At 43.4% G+C, this 16618-nt stretch overlaps 1 protein-coding gene across 1 annotated transcript in view; it reads left to right on the forward strand.

The window, feature by feature from the left end:
- The first annotated feature begins 5634 nt into the window (after window positions 1-5634).
- WBP1L (WW domain binding protein 1 like) overlaps window positions 5635-16618 on the forward strand; it is a 43613-nt gene continuing 32629 nt past the window's right edge. Inside the window, exon 1 of the mRNA XM_083149244.1 lies at window positions 5635-5835. Within this exon, the coding sequence (XP_083005370.1) occupies window positions 5770-5835 (66 nt within the window). The 5' untranslated portion in view covers window positions 5635-5769. The remainder of the gene's footprint in view (window positions 5836-16618) is intronic.

A 16618-nucleotide genomic window follows, 5' to 3' on the forward strand; every position in this document is an offset into this window, starting at 1 on the left:
TATATTTGAATTAAGGAAAAAAAAAAACACATGATAGAAAAGAAATGAAAGTATTAATAAACAATAACAAAGAGCTAAGCATTTGCTTTGTAAACAAGTGTTGCCATCTATAACGAACAAATCTGGCAATAAAGCAGGAGGAAGCTGGCGGGAGAATGTGAAAGAGAAACGGGATTTTTATGGGCAGAGTCGAAGGGATAGAAATTCTAGGAAGTCTGGGTGGATTCCTAGAAGAGCAAGAGGCAATCTGCTGCAACACAGATGCTATTTGAGTCATGAAGCACAAATACAAGACAGACATGGATAATATCTGCTGGCTCTGTACACACAGTATACACACGCTGTAGAATAGGAATAGATAACCTGTGATTGTCCTGCAAATCCCAATAGGGAAATAACGCTTTCAGTCATAGTAAATCAAACATTGTGGGGGAAATTTAATAGGATGAGCGATTCAGAAAGTGAGAGATTTGGTAAGAAATCTCCAGGGTTTTTTCTTAAAGCGGCAATCAAGTCTGATTTTGCAGTGTAAATTATTGCTGGAGATTTCTTACCAAATCTCTCACTGAACTGTCTATGAAAACATATTAGAAATAATGACATACAGATCTTAATTTGAATTGTATGTAGGTGTGTATATATATATATATATATATATATATATATATATACATATATATATAATTTGTACCCTGATGATAGTGCCATTAAAGAGAGCACTGAAACGTACATTTTTCACAAAAGACGCTGTACTGTCGTTTGTTTATTGAACAGCTGAATGCCGCACCACCGTATCTATCTACCGCTTCAAGTTTAAAGCTGTGAGGGCACACCAGCGCCATTTCTTCTCTTCAATTAGCTGGGAGTGCTGGTCCCATTGAAACAAATATATATAATAGAGGTAGGTTTGAGGACGGCACTCACTGATAAGAAAAACGCTGACACAGCTATTACGCTTAACGTTTCAATTCACATCGGAATTTTCATCAGAAGCAGATGAAATTTCCGATGTGAATTGAAACGTTAAGCGTAATAGCTGTGTCAGCGTTTTTCTTATCCATGAGTGTCGCCCACACACCTACCTCTATCCATTGAAATATATAGGAGGGCACCTGGAGTCTGCTGTTTGCTGTGGGCTGAGTGCCGAATACCTTGAACTGTATATATATCAGAGGCGTAGCTACCGTAAGGCAGCCACCGCGGCTGCTTGGGGGAGCAAGCGCCAGCGGGGCGCTCCCGGTGCCCGGGCACTCTGGTCAGACCCCCCCCTTACCCCTCCGCATGCCGCCGCCACCGCATTCAGTCCGGCACCGCAGATAGCCTCCGGGCTCCGTCGCCTGCAGTAATGAAAAATGACACGACAAAATGGCTGCCCCCTAATAGCAGACAGTTTTTAAGGATGCTAGAGGAGGCCGCCGCCTCCTCTAACATCCCTAAAAAAACTGTCTGCTGTACGGGGGCAGCGATTTTGTCGTGTCATTTTTCATTACTGCAGGAGACGGAGCCCGGAGGCTATCTGCGGTGCCGGACTGAATGCAAGGCCGGCGGCGGTGGCGGCATGCGGAGGGGTAAGGTAATTTTTTGGCGGGGGGGCGCCACAATATTAGTTACGCCTCTGGTATATATATATATATACATTGTATCTAAATTTGTAATAATAATATATAGGATAATTCTATAAAAATAATTATAATAATTAATAATCATATTCATATAGTGGTCTTTCTCCAATAGGACTAAAGTCACTTAACAGAAAAAAAATGAACATAATATAGTACAGAAACAATGATGTACATAAAAGCTTGTCATAAAATACAGAGAGCTTAGAGATAATAAAGGGACATAAAGGAAATGTGAGTAAACAGGAAAGTCTTGAGTCTGTTTTTGAAGGATTCAAGATTGGGGGATTCTCACACTGTGCAGGGAACTGAGTTCTACAGAGTCTGAGCCGCATGGCTAAATACTCAATCCCTAGATCAGGCATGTCCAAACTCTGGACAAGAAAAAGACAAAAATAGCAGCGCTGTACAATATGGTTAATAACAATAATAAGTGAATCAATTAATGTAAAAATATAACAAATTTATTGGTACAATAGATCCGGATTTAAAAATTAGTAAAAAGTTACTAAATGCAAATTAAAATCAAGTAAGTGGAGATTAGCACATCATATAACCTGCACTGGAACGGGCTAGAGTCCTTGGTAGAGGGAGTCCTTGGGTGAGCCGATTTTGAATAAGACGCCGCTGGAGGTATAGTAATCCTTTGAAGAATTAGGGCAAGTTTTGCCCACAATGGAGCAACCTCAACGATGTGTGCGGTGTAGGCTTGTCCCAGTAGATGGTAAGTCTCCCAGGTCTCAATATTGGGTCCAGTGAAATGAGCAGGTATCAGGGTCCAATTGGATGAAGAAATTAGATGGCAATCCACGTAATACCAACGCGTTTCGCTGACCCCTGTCAGCTTTATCAAGGTGTCTCTGTCAGTGTACCTTAAGGGTATTTATACCCACACTTCCTGGTTACTGATTAGCATACCAAATTGATTCACTTATAAATTACAATGAATAACAAAAAAAGAACATGCTCGGAGACAAGTTAGAAGGTTCATTTATAATGGTCATATAAAGTTGAATAGAAATACCATAAAACATAGTAGAAAATTCAATAAACACTCGTTTGTTTTTATTAATAAATTTCACTTCCGGGTTCAACCACGGGTCAGTGTTGTTAATCGGACACTTAAAAAGCCCAAAATCATGTTTAGGAACTCATCATTAAGGTGACATAGTGTATACATCTTATATACAGTTAGTTCATATATAAACAATTTTTATAAATGCAGTTTTGTGGAAAAGCTAGATTGAATCTCCTGTCACCGGAAGTGACGTTACGCGGCTAGCAACATCCCTGGACAGGAGCGATGTGTCCCACAAATGCTCTCCCCGGTCGGGACATAATCAGGCTCGCAGATCCACACAAAGGAGTTAGCGGTTCACATCCTCACATATGAGGCTTTCCGCTACTCCGTGTATATGCCCGCAGGCTCCATTAGGTAGCGGACCGGAACCAATAAACCGTTCCTTCTGTCCTGCTGGTTAACGTTCCCCACCGGAAGCTGTCATGGCGGTGGGGAATTGTGGTCCATCTGCGTTACACCAATGTGCACCAATGTCCAAACTCTGGCCCTACAGCTGTTGTGAAACTATACATCCCAGCATGCATTGCCATAGTTTTAGTATTCCCTAATAGAAAAACTGTGGCAAGACATGATGGGACTTGTAGTTTCACAACAGCTGGAGGGCCATAGTTTGGACATGCCTGCCCTAGATGAAGTCCAGAAGATTCTGGGTACTGCTAAAAGGCAGACAGTCACTGAAAGGACTGGACAATGGGAGCTAACCAGGAATGAGTATGGCATATCTATAATGGCTGCACCCATTTTGGTAATACTTACCCTCCGGAGCCCAGTGGCAGTGACAGGAGCTCTAGTGCTCAGACTCCACAAGGCAGCAGAGGTCCGCACATGTGCAATAGGGTCAGAGCAAAGCGATCAGACCCTACTGCTCCCCACAGAGAGGAGGGGGCTCGGCCGATCAGGCTGCACACGGGCATCCTCCCCTCTGAAGACACCCCTGGTTCTCCCCAGCCCTATACTTACCCCAGCTGATGCATCTTTCGCCCACCTCCCATGATCTCCCCACCTAAAGCTGGCCATACATTAGAATGACCTGCATACAATGCAGATCATATGCAGGTCATATGATTGATGGAACGAGCAATCGTATGTGCTATAAAACACACGCGATCTACCTACGACCGCCAGCCATCCCGACTGATCATAAGTGCAGCACGTATGATTAGTGGAGCGACCTCTCGACAAGCGGGATGGCGCATCGCACCGAAATGCCTCTCAATCGATCGCACGACCCGTCAATATCGTGCGTTCCGGCCTGATATCATTCTGATGTATGGCCACCTTTATTCTGTCCTCCACAGTGGGAGAGAAGGGGGGGCAAGAGCCACCATCTACCATTATGCATGTCTGACCTTGTATGATAATTATACATATGCCAGGTCACCACTATCTCTTTAGCCAATTTAGTGGTAATCGTTAACCATATGCATGATAACGATATTGTTAACGATATTGTTTTGTATATCAGCTTTTGGGTCTGCACCACATTGTTAACAATGTGCGCTCCCACTGATCGTTAACAGCCCCATGCAGTAAAATCCTGACTATAACATCAATGACATCTGGATGTGGCTGCTGAAAGATACCTTTCAGTGTGTATGAACTGTATATAGTTTGTCCAGGAGTTCCAGCTAGATCAAGGTAAACATATTTTATGATGTCACATAAGTGCAAGCACCTTAACACATTTAGGCCCTCATTCTGGTTTTACGCCGTAAGCTGTGAAGCTCGCAGTTTACCGAGTCCAATAGTGCATGCCCCGCCACCCTGCCGCAGCAAGGGGATGTGCTATGAAAACGGATTTCTTTGAATGTCCCGCTGCTGGAGAAATCATTTGATGGTCGCTGACAGTGGAGGTGGGCGGCTGACGTTAGGTGACATCAGCCACCTGCCCCCGGCATTCTGCATCACGCCGCTCAATGCCCATGAAACGCTGTGCGTTCCCATGCCAATCCCACAGCAATTTTTCAATCCCGTAATATGGGTTAGAAAAAATCGTCATTCCCGGGATCCTCGAATTGGTTTCCGTAATTTAAAAAAATAACCCTGCCTACCCCTCCCCAAAATCGTTTGAGCCGCACATTTACTTACGCGTGCAGTGGCCGGCAGTCGTGCAGCCTGCGTAAAGTGACATCTGACCTCCACGATGCACAGAGCCACACGACGATGATCGGGAACAGTCAGTCTGAGCATGCACAATCTAATCCCGAAATCCAGGAATTGCTAACTCCAATCCCGGGATTTAAATCCCGGCTATTTGGGGGCAGAATTCTGGGATCCCGCACCTGGGATTGGCCACTCTAGTGCGCATATAACAACAAGACTGGTGCGCTTATGCAACAGGTGGTGGAAACTCGCTATAATATACATAGCTTCCTCAAAGACACTTAAGCCCCATACACACTATGATACAGTCCCCTGCCAATATCGTTATCGAGAGTGTGCATTATTAACGATATTGGGTGTACACATTAAGCGATATTATAGACGATATTGCTCAGAAAGGCCAAAATGGAGCGACATCGTTTTGATAGCGTTAGTGTGTATGGGGCTTAATATACTGATATTAAATAAAAAGGATTATAATTATTAATAACAGCACCCCCTCTATAATATATATTGGTAACATATAGTATTCAAAAACAATGTATCTATCACAACATGAAACAGGTAATTTATTCTCAACTAATTTAAAGTATACTATTATATATTTGTGGGTTATGCAAGAATGTAAAGGCAGCATTCGGGAACACTTGTACTGTAATGCCACTCTCAAAATGTCGGTTTTTCACGGACATTTGTCCTCCAATTGGCTGCGACTTCCCGTGCCGGCTCTAGCCAATCACCAATCCCTCCTTTGTTAGCTTTAAAATGCACCCACCAGATCTGCCCAATGAACGGCTGCAGTTGGACAGAAGTGGGCGGGGCCTTCGTTGCCTTGTTCAGCGCAAGTACAAGTTAGGTGGCTCGGCAGCTTGCTGCTGTGTCCGGCTGCTGCAGGGTTGTTGTGTTGCAGCTGCAGCAGGCACACAGGAAGGACTGGAGGCAGGGACAAGAAAGGGGGCATCGGACATGAAGATGTCTGTCCTGCTGTCTCAGGCAGTCCCTAGCAGCACGTCTGGCAGTATGGAGTCTCAGGTCAGTAGTGCATGCATGCATCTGGGCACTCGCATTCCTGCACAGAGTCCTGATAAGGTGATGGGGTGCAGACACAGGGCATATCACAGGTCCTATCTGCTGCTGTGAGGGCTGCCATGCTGGCTGATGTGCCATGGGGCCCTTGGCTTATCTATTATGTGTATTGAAGCATTTGAATATGGAAATGGCAAATAATTGCAGCCAATTGACAGTTACTTTGAAATTGATCTGTCATGGAAGAAAAATATCCTGGGAATGTGCAGTTGTTTACTTTCATATGATTCAATGTGAGCCCCCAACTCTAGTCCCTGGTGGCATTACTGTATATTTCTGTGCATTAGACACTAACAAATGTGTTTTAAGCATTTGTCTTTAGTAATATATTTTAACTTTAACATAACCACACACACACACACACACACACACACACACACACACACACACACACACACACACACACACACACACACACACACACACACACACACTTATTTATTAAATGGATTTTAAGTAGATGATTTTTTTTTCCATCATAATGTCATATTGTTTAGAGCTCACATCATTATAGTTGACAAAGGCAAATATCTTGCATCAGCCACTTCTAGAACTTTGTGATATGGTTTGTTACATTATGAAGCAATATATTGAGCCATTGTTTATTCCATGCTGCATTTTCAAAGATTTTTTTTTATTATTATTATTAAGGTGCCCATACACGGTCCGTTTAACGGATCCGTTTGGGACTTAATTATCACACATCGGATCCCTAGTGCATGCAGTGTGCATGCACTGTGATCCGATCCGATGTGTACCTAGTACAAAAAGTATGTGCAGCACATACTTTTTGTACCGTACGATGCGCATCTCATAGTACAGAACGGACAGTCCGGGAACGTCTATGGGCACCTTTATTCTTTAATTTGTTTGTTGTAATAAAACTGTGCCACCAGCACTAAGGTCATGAAGTTCAATTCCTAGTTATATATCTGTGTAGAGTTTGTATGTTCTCTCGGTGTTTATCGGTTTCCTCCCACACTGCAAAGGACCTACGGGTAGATTACTTGGCCTTTGTCCAAAAATGTTACCTCCTGTGTATGTGTTTTATCAAAGTTTTAAAGAGATGAAGTACCAAACATTTAGCTCCTGACTGTCATTTTTCAAACAGCCTGTAAAAGAGTGCTAGAAGCTGGCTGGTTGGTACTTTTATCCAGTTCCAAACCTTGATAAATCTCCACCATCGATTGGGGCATGGACTGATGTGAATGACTGAAATATTCTCTGCACAGTGTTGTGTGATAGCACTATATAAAAGGCTAAATGCGCCTCACTTTTTTGAGGTGAAATACTGCCAGTGACCAATAGAGGTCACTTGGCAGACCAAATGCCTCCTTAACAGAAAGTGAAACCAAAATGATGTGTTTCAAACTTCCTGGATATAAACAGTGATTGGAGATAGCAGCAGACAGAGCTGTCATTTGACATTTTTGTAAATGATTGCCTCTTTTAAAAAAAAAAAGTCCCAGCGAACGCAGATGCTATTACATATGCCCCTATGTATGTTGTTAAGCTCCGTACATATCAGCGACCAAATTGCTGAGTGTCCTGTTTTCATCAGCGATCAGCCATGGACGCTGATGAAAACTAGACACTCTGCCTGGGGAAGCTGTTGCTCCTGCAACAAGCGATCACTTCAGGGCTGGTCGCTAGCGACCGTCGCCACATACACATGGGAATATGCTCAGCGACCATATCCCCGGCGATATAGGCTGAAATCGCCCCATGTGTACGGGGCTTTAAAGTTCTTTTGTGTTAGAACCTGATATGGAGTCATTAACCTATGGGTTTAGTTTATGTTGCATCCAACTAGGGATGCCAGTCCTGGGATCTGCATCGGTGGGATCCCCGCATTTGGGGCATTTTTGGTTGGGATTTTAATCCTGGGATTGGAGCATGCGCATTTCAGTCCCTTACTGTCGGGCAGCGCTCAGCTCAGACGCTGCCCAGAAGACATGCTGTGCGGCTGCGCAGCGTGATGTTAGAGGTCACACTTCGCAGGCAGGCAGCATCCGCCCCCATCGCCACGTCTGCTGGTCCCCGTCTGCACTTTCTCTAGCTGCACGACCCATTCTCCTTCCAGCTGTCTGCCGATGGCCTGCCCTGTCTGCTGCATACGCCCACCCGGCACCCTGTAAACCACAAAAGGACTGCCAATCCTGGGATCCCAAGTATCCTGGGGTTGACAGTTTTTCAATCCTAAATCCTGGGATTGAATAATTGGCCCTGGATTGGCCTTTCTACTTCCAACTAGACCTTTTACCAAGTTAATGGAGTCACTGCGGCAACTCAATTTGCATTGCAGATATTTGCATGGATGTATTGCTCATACGATTAGCGGAATTCATGTTTGCGCCCTCTTGAGGTTCGATGTAGAAATCTGCTTTAGCTAGTGCCTTAAGGGGCAGTACGGATGGTGTAATGGTTAGCATTACTGCCTCACAGCGCTGAGGTCATGGGGTCAATTCAGCGACCCCATGACCGTAACTGTGCGGAGTTTGTATATTCTCCCTGTACTTGCGTGGGTTTCCTCTGGGTACTCTGGTTTCCTCCCACAATCCAAAAATTAACTGGTAGGCTAATTGGCTCCAAACAAAAAAATGAACCCTAGAATGTCTGTGTGCGCGTGTATATGTGGTAGGGAATATAGATTGTAAGCTCCACTGGGGCAGGGACTGATGTGAATGTTCAAATATTCTCTGTACAGCGCTGCGGAATATGTATGCGCTATATAAGAAACTGTAAATAAATTAAGGCCCCCCATACACTGCGATTTGGGTCCAATTTTACCCATTTCCAGAGGATTGGGCTGAGCAATCGATTTGAAATCAGGCCAAATAGCATGTGTGTGGCATCCAATCTGATTCGATGTGTGGTCCTGTGCACATCGGAGATCATATGTGCTGCACGTAAGCTCTTTGAGTCTGACTTCCTGCCGGCGGCAGGGAATGCGAAGGGGGATCGGATGCGATTTCTCCGTGGGGAAAAGTTGCATAGTATATGGGCACCTTTAGGGCTAGCCCCAGACTTACTGCATTACGCCAGGCACTTAACCTGGAAAATGCAGTTTATTGCGATTAAGCCCCATACACGCTAGAGGAGCGATATCTTGTAAAATATCCTCCATTGTGCATATCGTTAGTGTCAGTATTAGTGTTCATTTTAGCACCCGCCATATTTGAAAACCCATGCAGTTCCTCTTCCCTGCCTGGGGTGTCACTGTGATCTACAGCCAGCCAATCAGCTCCTACCTGCCATCTCACAGACTGTGTTTGAAAAATGTCAGGCAGGAGCTGATTGTTTGGTTGTTTATCACTCTCCATTATATCATTTTTGAAGCTTAGAGAATCTGGCCCCTAGTGAGATCGCTTAGAGAATTCCCTGAAATCGCCCTGTGTGTAGGCCCCATTGTAACCTATCTAGACACACAACTGCGAGTATAGTGCAACAAGATAAACTGCTAATATTTCATACATTTATTTATTTGTATGATGCCACTGGTTTTGTGCGCTGAATTAATGGTAGGATATGCCGTGCTATGCGAGTCCCGATGCGATCAGATCGCATCTGGACTCGCATCGCACGGCATGCATGTAATGGCACAATTTTGACTATATAGTGCAGATCTGCATTATATAGTCAAGACTATCTGTCTTGCGATACGTGAACGCGCATCGGCATCGCAAGCAGATCGCAAGGGTTAAAACCCTTGCGATCTGCATGCCATGCCGACACGATGTTGACTATATCGTCAACATCGGGAGGCATATTGTACTGTGTGTACACACTATAAGAAATAGGGGGGAATGCATTAACATCCACCAGCATTTGCCAGGAACCGCATAGTTAGTAAGCACATATGCACTAACATATGCAGTTATTAACGCAGCGCTGGTGCAATGCTGTAATGAGCGATCTGTGCTTAACTAGATCGCTCAGCACGCTGCTTCCATTGCTCTGTGTGTACTGGGCATTAATCCTAAAATCTCTGCTTTTGATTTTGGGAAAGCAGTTGCCTCGTTTCCTAAGGCATCTAGAGTATTTTATTCCATTAGTTCTAGATAACCTTATTTGACTGTCTTTTACGTGTTCTATGTGCAAATCCACACCGCACTAGCTGAGCAGAATGTAGCCGACGTGGAGAGATGAGGACAACTGAGGGCCCATTTTTCATGGTCCACTTGTTTTGTTGTGAGCCATTCCTGGAATTTACATACAATCCATATATAATGCCGTATACAATGTGTTCTTAGAATGTTCATGTAAATATTTCAAATATAAAAAATGTTAATGAAATTCAAACTATTGGACGGTTTGCGACCTTGTACAGATTTATATGCAAGCTACAAATTCTCCGCTTATTGATGCACAATGAATATAAAGGCTTCTTTATTGGTGATGGAACACTACAGCTAAGACAACAAGTTAATGTTACAATCACGTTACAGCATAGCACAAATAGAGAGGAGCATACAAAGCAAGCGTGGTGTTGGCCATAGCAACCAATTCAGTATTTTCATATTCTGGATTCTAAATATAAAAATGATAATTGGGTTAGTTGTGGTAGGGAAGTGCACTTTATCTCCTCCCCCCCCCCCCCCCAGGTATTCATATCCAAATAACGGCTATTGTGATTCCCCCCAGCCAATGGGACCTACACAGCAATTTTTCAGGCCATTTTCTGAAGTTACTTACTTGCTGTGTGGGTATAGGGGCAATAGCAATAGCGATGCTCGGCCCCATGCGCGGCCCCATGCTTTGCTATCTCCCGGCGATTTTTATCCAGCATGCTGGATGAGTCTAGTTAATCGCCAGAGTCGGGGCCAATGTTCTCACCGGAGATCGCTCAGTGGCATATTCTGTTGTGCTTTACAGTTGGAATCAGTGATTAAACAAAAATGCATAATTCCCCCCCCCCCCCCCCCCCTGTATGATATATAAGCAGTGTATCTTGTTGTACAGGTTGAGTATCCCTTATCCAAAATGCTCGGGACCAGGAGAATTTTGGATAACGGCTTATTCCGTATTTCGGAATATTTTAATATTTCAATGATGTATTTTGAAGTATCTTGCATTTATGCTGTATAAACACATAATATACACACAAATATATTTTATTACCACATAAAATACACACAAATATATTTTAATTGTTCAAAAAACAAGGTTTCAAAACATGAAACAAAATGTGTGTGCTATCTCAGCACTGAATTTGAATGCCAAGCAATCTTTGTCTTGCACATATATAGTGCCAGTTACATATCATGTCCCCAGTGATGCTGTTACAAATGTCCCCAGTGAGTTTTTAGCAAAAAAAAAAAATTTTTTCACTTTCTGGAATGTCCGTATTTCGGAATAATTCGGATAACGGATATTCGGATACGGGATACTCGACCTGTACTATACTCGTTGATGTCACACGTTCCTACTAACTAACATAATGGCTACTTCCATGATTAAGTGTTGCTATATTTATATTGTAAAACGTAAAAGGCATTTCCATTGTCTCTATGAGCAACTCGTCTTTAAGGGAGGGGTCGGGATTCAAATGAGTTGTACTCATTGGACAAAAAAACGACAGTGATGAGACAAACTGGGTAATCGCAGACAGAGGCAGGACGGCCCTGCTCACAAACTTAAGGCCCCCATACACTATGCGATTTTGGGCACGATTTCACCCGATTCGGATGAATCGGGCTGTGAAATCGGCCCAAATCGCACTTGTGGACATCCCGTCCGACCTGATGCGCAGTCCTGTGCGCATCGGGTCGGAGTCAGGAGGTCGGACGGGATGCACATATTTGCTAAATCTTATGTGCAGCCCGGCCACGAAGCTGTGTGGGGGACACTGCCAGCATCTTCTACTGCCTGGCGCCCTGCTCCCGCTGGCACCGCAACAGCTTTCTCGCAAGTTTCCCTCTTCCCCCCCCCCCCCCCCCCCCCATAGAATGTGTGTGTCATGATCCGGGTAATTAAAAGGTGTGTACACACGCATCGATTTACATTCAATTTGCTTTCACTTTCCCCAATTCCACCCCCTTTCGATTTGGCCTTCACTTTCACAATCGAACTGCACAGTGTACACATTTGATTTACTGTATCTAATTCGATATTTCATTGCCTGCACAGTCTATTTTTCTTTTCAATATAGAGAAAACCGGAACATGCATCGAACCAAAAGCATCTTAAAAACCGTTCGATTTTGCTTCTATATGCAAAATCGAATCGAAAACCTGTCAAAATCATAGCATGTGTACACCCTTAGAGACTGTTTTTTACCACTGAAATGTCTCTCCAGACTGCTGCTGCGCACTGGGTATAAATGCCATCCCTGTTCTATGTGCAGTGTGCACTCATCAGCGCTTGGTCAAAATCACCCAGCGCCGATGTTGCGGCAGTGGCGCATTGTGCTCCACACTCCTAGACAGATGTCTCTCGCACCTGTCCATTGTAGCAGCATCTCTGTTGTACCTACCAGGTTCAAACATGGGCACAGCCATGTTGGTTCTAGTCACATGTGAATATTTAGCCTATCCGCTGCAGACTGTAACCTGGCAACCACAACACCAGCTAGCATTGTCCCTGCAGTGGGGATAGGACAACGCTAGCTCTGAGCTGTTGAAGCGGCCGGGCCATTTAATGCCTAGGCGGCTGTTAATGCATTGCCCCGACCACTAATTACTGGGGGTGGGGGAAAGACTCCAGTGACTGTTATCATTTAACTATTATTGCTAGACACGGCTTTGGATTTCATTCATTGTTATCTGTTCACATCTGTATATGTGGGAAAACTTAATTAAACCGCCTCGGTTTAGTTTTACTCCAGCCTCACTGTTTCTCACTGATCAGAGCCAGGCACAAACCTCAGGCGTGACAGTGTGCTAAGTAATAGACAACCTAATTGCTTTTAATTACTTTATTTTTATGAAATAATAGAGTATTTGTGACTTTCTGATTTAGATTGTATTATAAGTGTTGTCCCTCTCTGTCCTCACAAGGCTGCAATGAAGATTTGCAGCAAGAGACATTGCTCTCTGCTGAGGGACTTTTTGAATGCCATATTGTGTGCATCACTACCTACATGACACCTGGTGCAGGTCTGTAGGTTCCTGTGGAAAGTTGTGGTTTTGTGGGTGGGGCTTGGGTTCATGGGAGGGGTGTAACTTTGCATTATATTCCTTCGTATTGCTGTTTGGTGATACACGGATGTAGCCTGCACCCCTGTAGTGATGCTACTAATTGGGTTTTCTGCATTTATGGAGAATATATTTAGCTATTTTGAGTGCCAAGTAAACTCCATTTTTTTTTTTTTTAAATTTGAGTTTAGATAACAAATGTGAGTGATGCTGGCACTTATAGTTTATAATTTTACACTCAAAGGGTTAATAACGTTTCCTTTTTTATCTTTGATGTTTTTTTCTAAATTAATTTGTTTGTTTACCTCATTTTAAGTTGGTTTTGAAGCTATGGTTATCAGTAAGTACCCTCTTCTTCTTCTCTTTTTTTTTTTTTTTTTTTTTAAAGTACTACAGGTCGAGTATCCCTTATCCACAATGCTCGGGACCAGAAGCATTTTGGATAATGGATTATTCCGTATTTCGGAATATTTTTATATTGCATTGAGGTATTTTGCATTTATGTTGTACAAACACATGAAATACACAATCTATTTTATTTTATACATGAAACAAGGTTCCGTAATGTGAATCAAAGTTTGTGTTATGTCTCCGGCACTGAATTTGAATGGTAAGCAATTATTTTCTTGCACATAAGTGCCAGTTACATATCATGTACCACGTAGTGCCAGTTACATATCATGTACCACGTAGTGCCAGTTTCAAATTTCCCCAGTAGTGCTTTTAGCCAAAAATAAAAAGTACATTCTGAAAACAATTTTTTTTTTTTTATAATTTGGATAATGGATATCTGGATAAGTGATACTCAACCTGTACCACAAATATGTGTCCTTTTTGTTTCCTTTATACACCCTAAACCAGTGGTTCCCAAACTTTTTTGAATCACGCCACCTTAGAGCATCAAAATATTTTCAAGGAACCCCTAGGCCAAATGCTTCTTATCGAGAAATTCAGAAAAAAAATATTAAATGAAGTGCATTGTGTTTATATGTCACAGTTATCTGGTGAGGGACAGGATTTGCTTCTGTTTGTCCACATATATTACGAGTGGCAGCCACAAGCACTGGTTTTGCCTGGTACATTGACCATAAATAATATGAATTGATCTTGGTCCACCAACCCAAGGCACCCCTGCAAGTGTCCTGAGGCACCCCAGGGTGCCTAGGCACACAGTTTGGGAACCACGGGCCTAAACAATCATCATATCTATTCGAGCAATATATCAGTTTAGAGGATCATGAGTTTAAAATGGTGTCCTTGTATACACTGTCGGTTCGTTCCTACACACCGCACATTATCAATGACCTATCTTTCAGATACATTGCATTGGCTGTTGATACATATGTACTGTATATCATTGATAGATGAGTTGGGTGTACACATTTAAAAATGGTTGCTAAGAAGTATTGTTGACCACCTATACACAAGACATGCTGTGTAGTGCGTACCCAGTGTAAGTGCCTTTCAGTTTCTGAGATCAGGTATCCCAGACTTGGTGGAGCTGCACAATAATACAATTGTAAATCTATTGGAACTACTTTGTCCTACCCTGAAAGCAACACCATAATGGAGCCTACAGTGAAAGGCCTGCCACCAATTACCTGGGAAGTACACTTGCTACACTGCATTTCCCTAATTGCGTCTGTGTTTAATAGTGGTCTTATTATAGCATTTTCTTTTTTTGGTTAACTAATGGAACAGTCTTGAATCTAAGCTTTTTGTGAATTAAAACGTACTTTGTATCCATGCCAACAACATGGCTTTAGTAGGGCTGTCTCTGTGATCAGTTTATGGATTAAAAGCCTAATCAAAGGCCCTTTTGTCAAGACTCCTTGCACTATAATCCATGCAGCCACCAAAAAAAAAAACTGCAGGTGTTCGATGTATCTTGGTGAGAAATGTAAATGTTTAACTCCAATGGTCGATCATCTAAAATTCTCTCTCGGGATTGGGCAGGAAGCTGGTGTATCACATGATCCAGGTCATGTCATTCTAAACATAAGGTCATGTACAAATGTGTGCCCAGATCCTGCTCTGTTTGTGTCTTCCTGTCTAGGCTAAACATTCCGGTGACCTAAAGGAAAATGCCAAACACATTTTTAAGAAAGCATTAACAGTTGTTGAATATTCAGAATAGAAAAATAAACCATCAAGTAATCTATTACCGTAGAGGAGCTCTGGGGGAAAAAAAGCTGTTTTTTTTTTTCTAAAGGATTTTGGTAATAAGGTTTTGTTTAGAAACTAAACTCTGCTTCCCTTAACCATGCACTGCATGGCTGTCTGATCCAGCGGTAGTCCTGCAAATGAGGGTCTACCCCTGTTTTGAGATTGGAGGCCAATTGGCTCCTACCTGACATTTTGCAAACAGTCTGTGACATAGCAGTTAAGAGCTGATTGGTTGGTTGTTTATCACTCTTCACTTTATCACTTTTGAATCTCCGTGCATCTGGCCCTCTAAATGTTGTAAGCTGTATTGGTTCGCACCCAATTTCAAGATTGCATAGGTCTTACAGGATGCTCCGACAAATGTATTAGCCTGTTTCTCCTCTGACATCGTAAGAGAGGCTAGCTCCCATGGCCTAGTGCAGAGAGGGCTATGCTGGGCTTCCTGGATGATATCCCTGCTGATTACAGTAGAGCAGTGATCTTCTGCATGGCGATGATGGCTCTTGTGTTAAGCTGGGTACACATCTATACAATCCCGGTTTTCTTTGTAGACAGGCTGCAGGGTGACTAGGGACAGACATACAGCAAACCGCTATAAGGATGGGGTGCGCGTCTACATGCAGACAGGTGACAGGGTGACTAGGGACAGATGTACGGCAAACCGCTATAAGGATGGGGTGCGCGTCTACATGTAGACAGGTGGCAGGGTGACTAGGGACAGGCATATGGCAAACCGCCAAAGGATGGGAGGAAAATATAATGAGGGAGAGGTAAACGCTTCTTGTTTACATGCTGTGCTGTAGGAGAGATCATGCAGCTAGTCAAAGCCCACATGGGCGTTCCAGCTTTGGAAGTATAATAGCAAGAACGGCCAGCATAATAACTGAACATGCGTACACACTGCCCTTTTTTCTGATATGGGCCCATCCAGTCGGATGAATATTAAACGGCACTGAACCTTCGACCGACCGAGTATGGACGGACAAGACCATCGAAACAACGGCCCGACGATTTTATAGATGTGTACCCAGCTTTACTGTCACTCAGCCCAAATGCTGCTGGCTGCCCTTCCACGCTTGCTGCATAGCGTGGGCTAGTTTATCTGGAAGCTTTCTGGGCTGCTCCTACTGTAGCGGCTTTTTCTGCAATCCATAAAAAGCCCCTACCAGCAACAGCGGAGGCCAAACGGGACAAGGCTGCTGAATGAGACCAGCTCCCAGGACAACTTTCAGCCACCTTCACCAGGATGAGGCCCACATAATCTTCTCCGCAGTATTTCAGTAGCTGTCCAGCTACAAGTAAGTAAAGTCTATGAAGAGTCAATGGGCTGTATTTAATTGTTATATTGCACCCGATCTTCAAACAAAAGATGCAAGCGATCCTATGTGCGGCTAAACCTGACCAAATAAATGGGTGTGCCACCAAAA

The sequence above is a fragment of the Crinia signifera genome, chromosome 6 (assembly GCF_055691185.1).
Source record: "Crinia signifera chromosome 6, ASM5569118v1, whole genome shotgun sequence".
Lineage (NCBI taxonomy): Eukaryota > Metazoa > Chordata > Amphibia > Anura > Myobatrachidae > Crinia > Crinia signifera.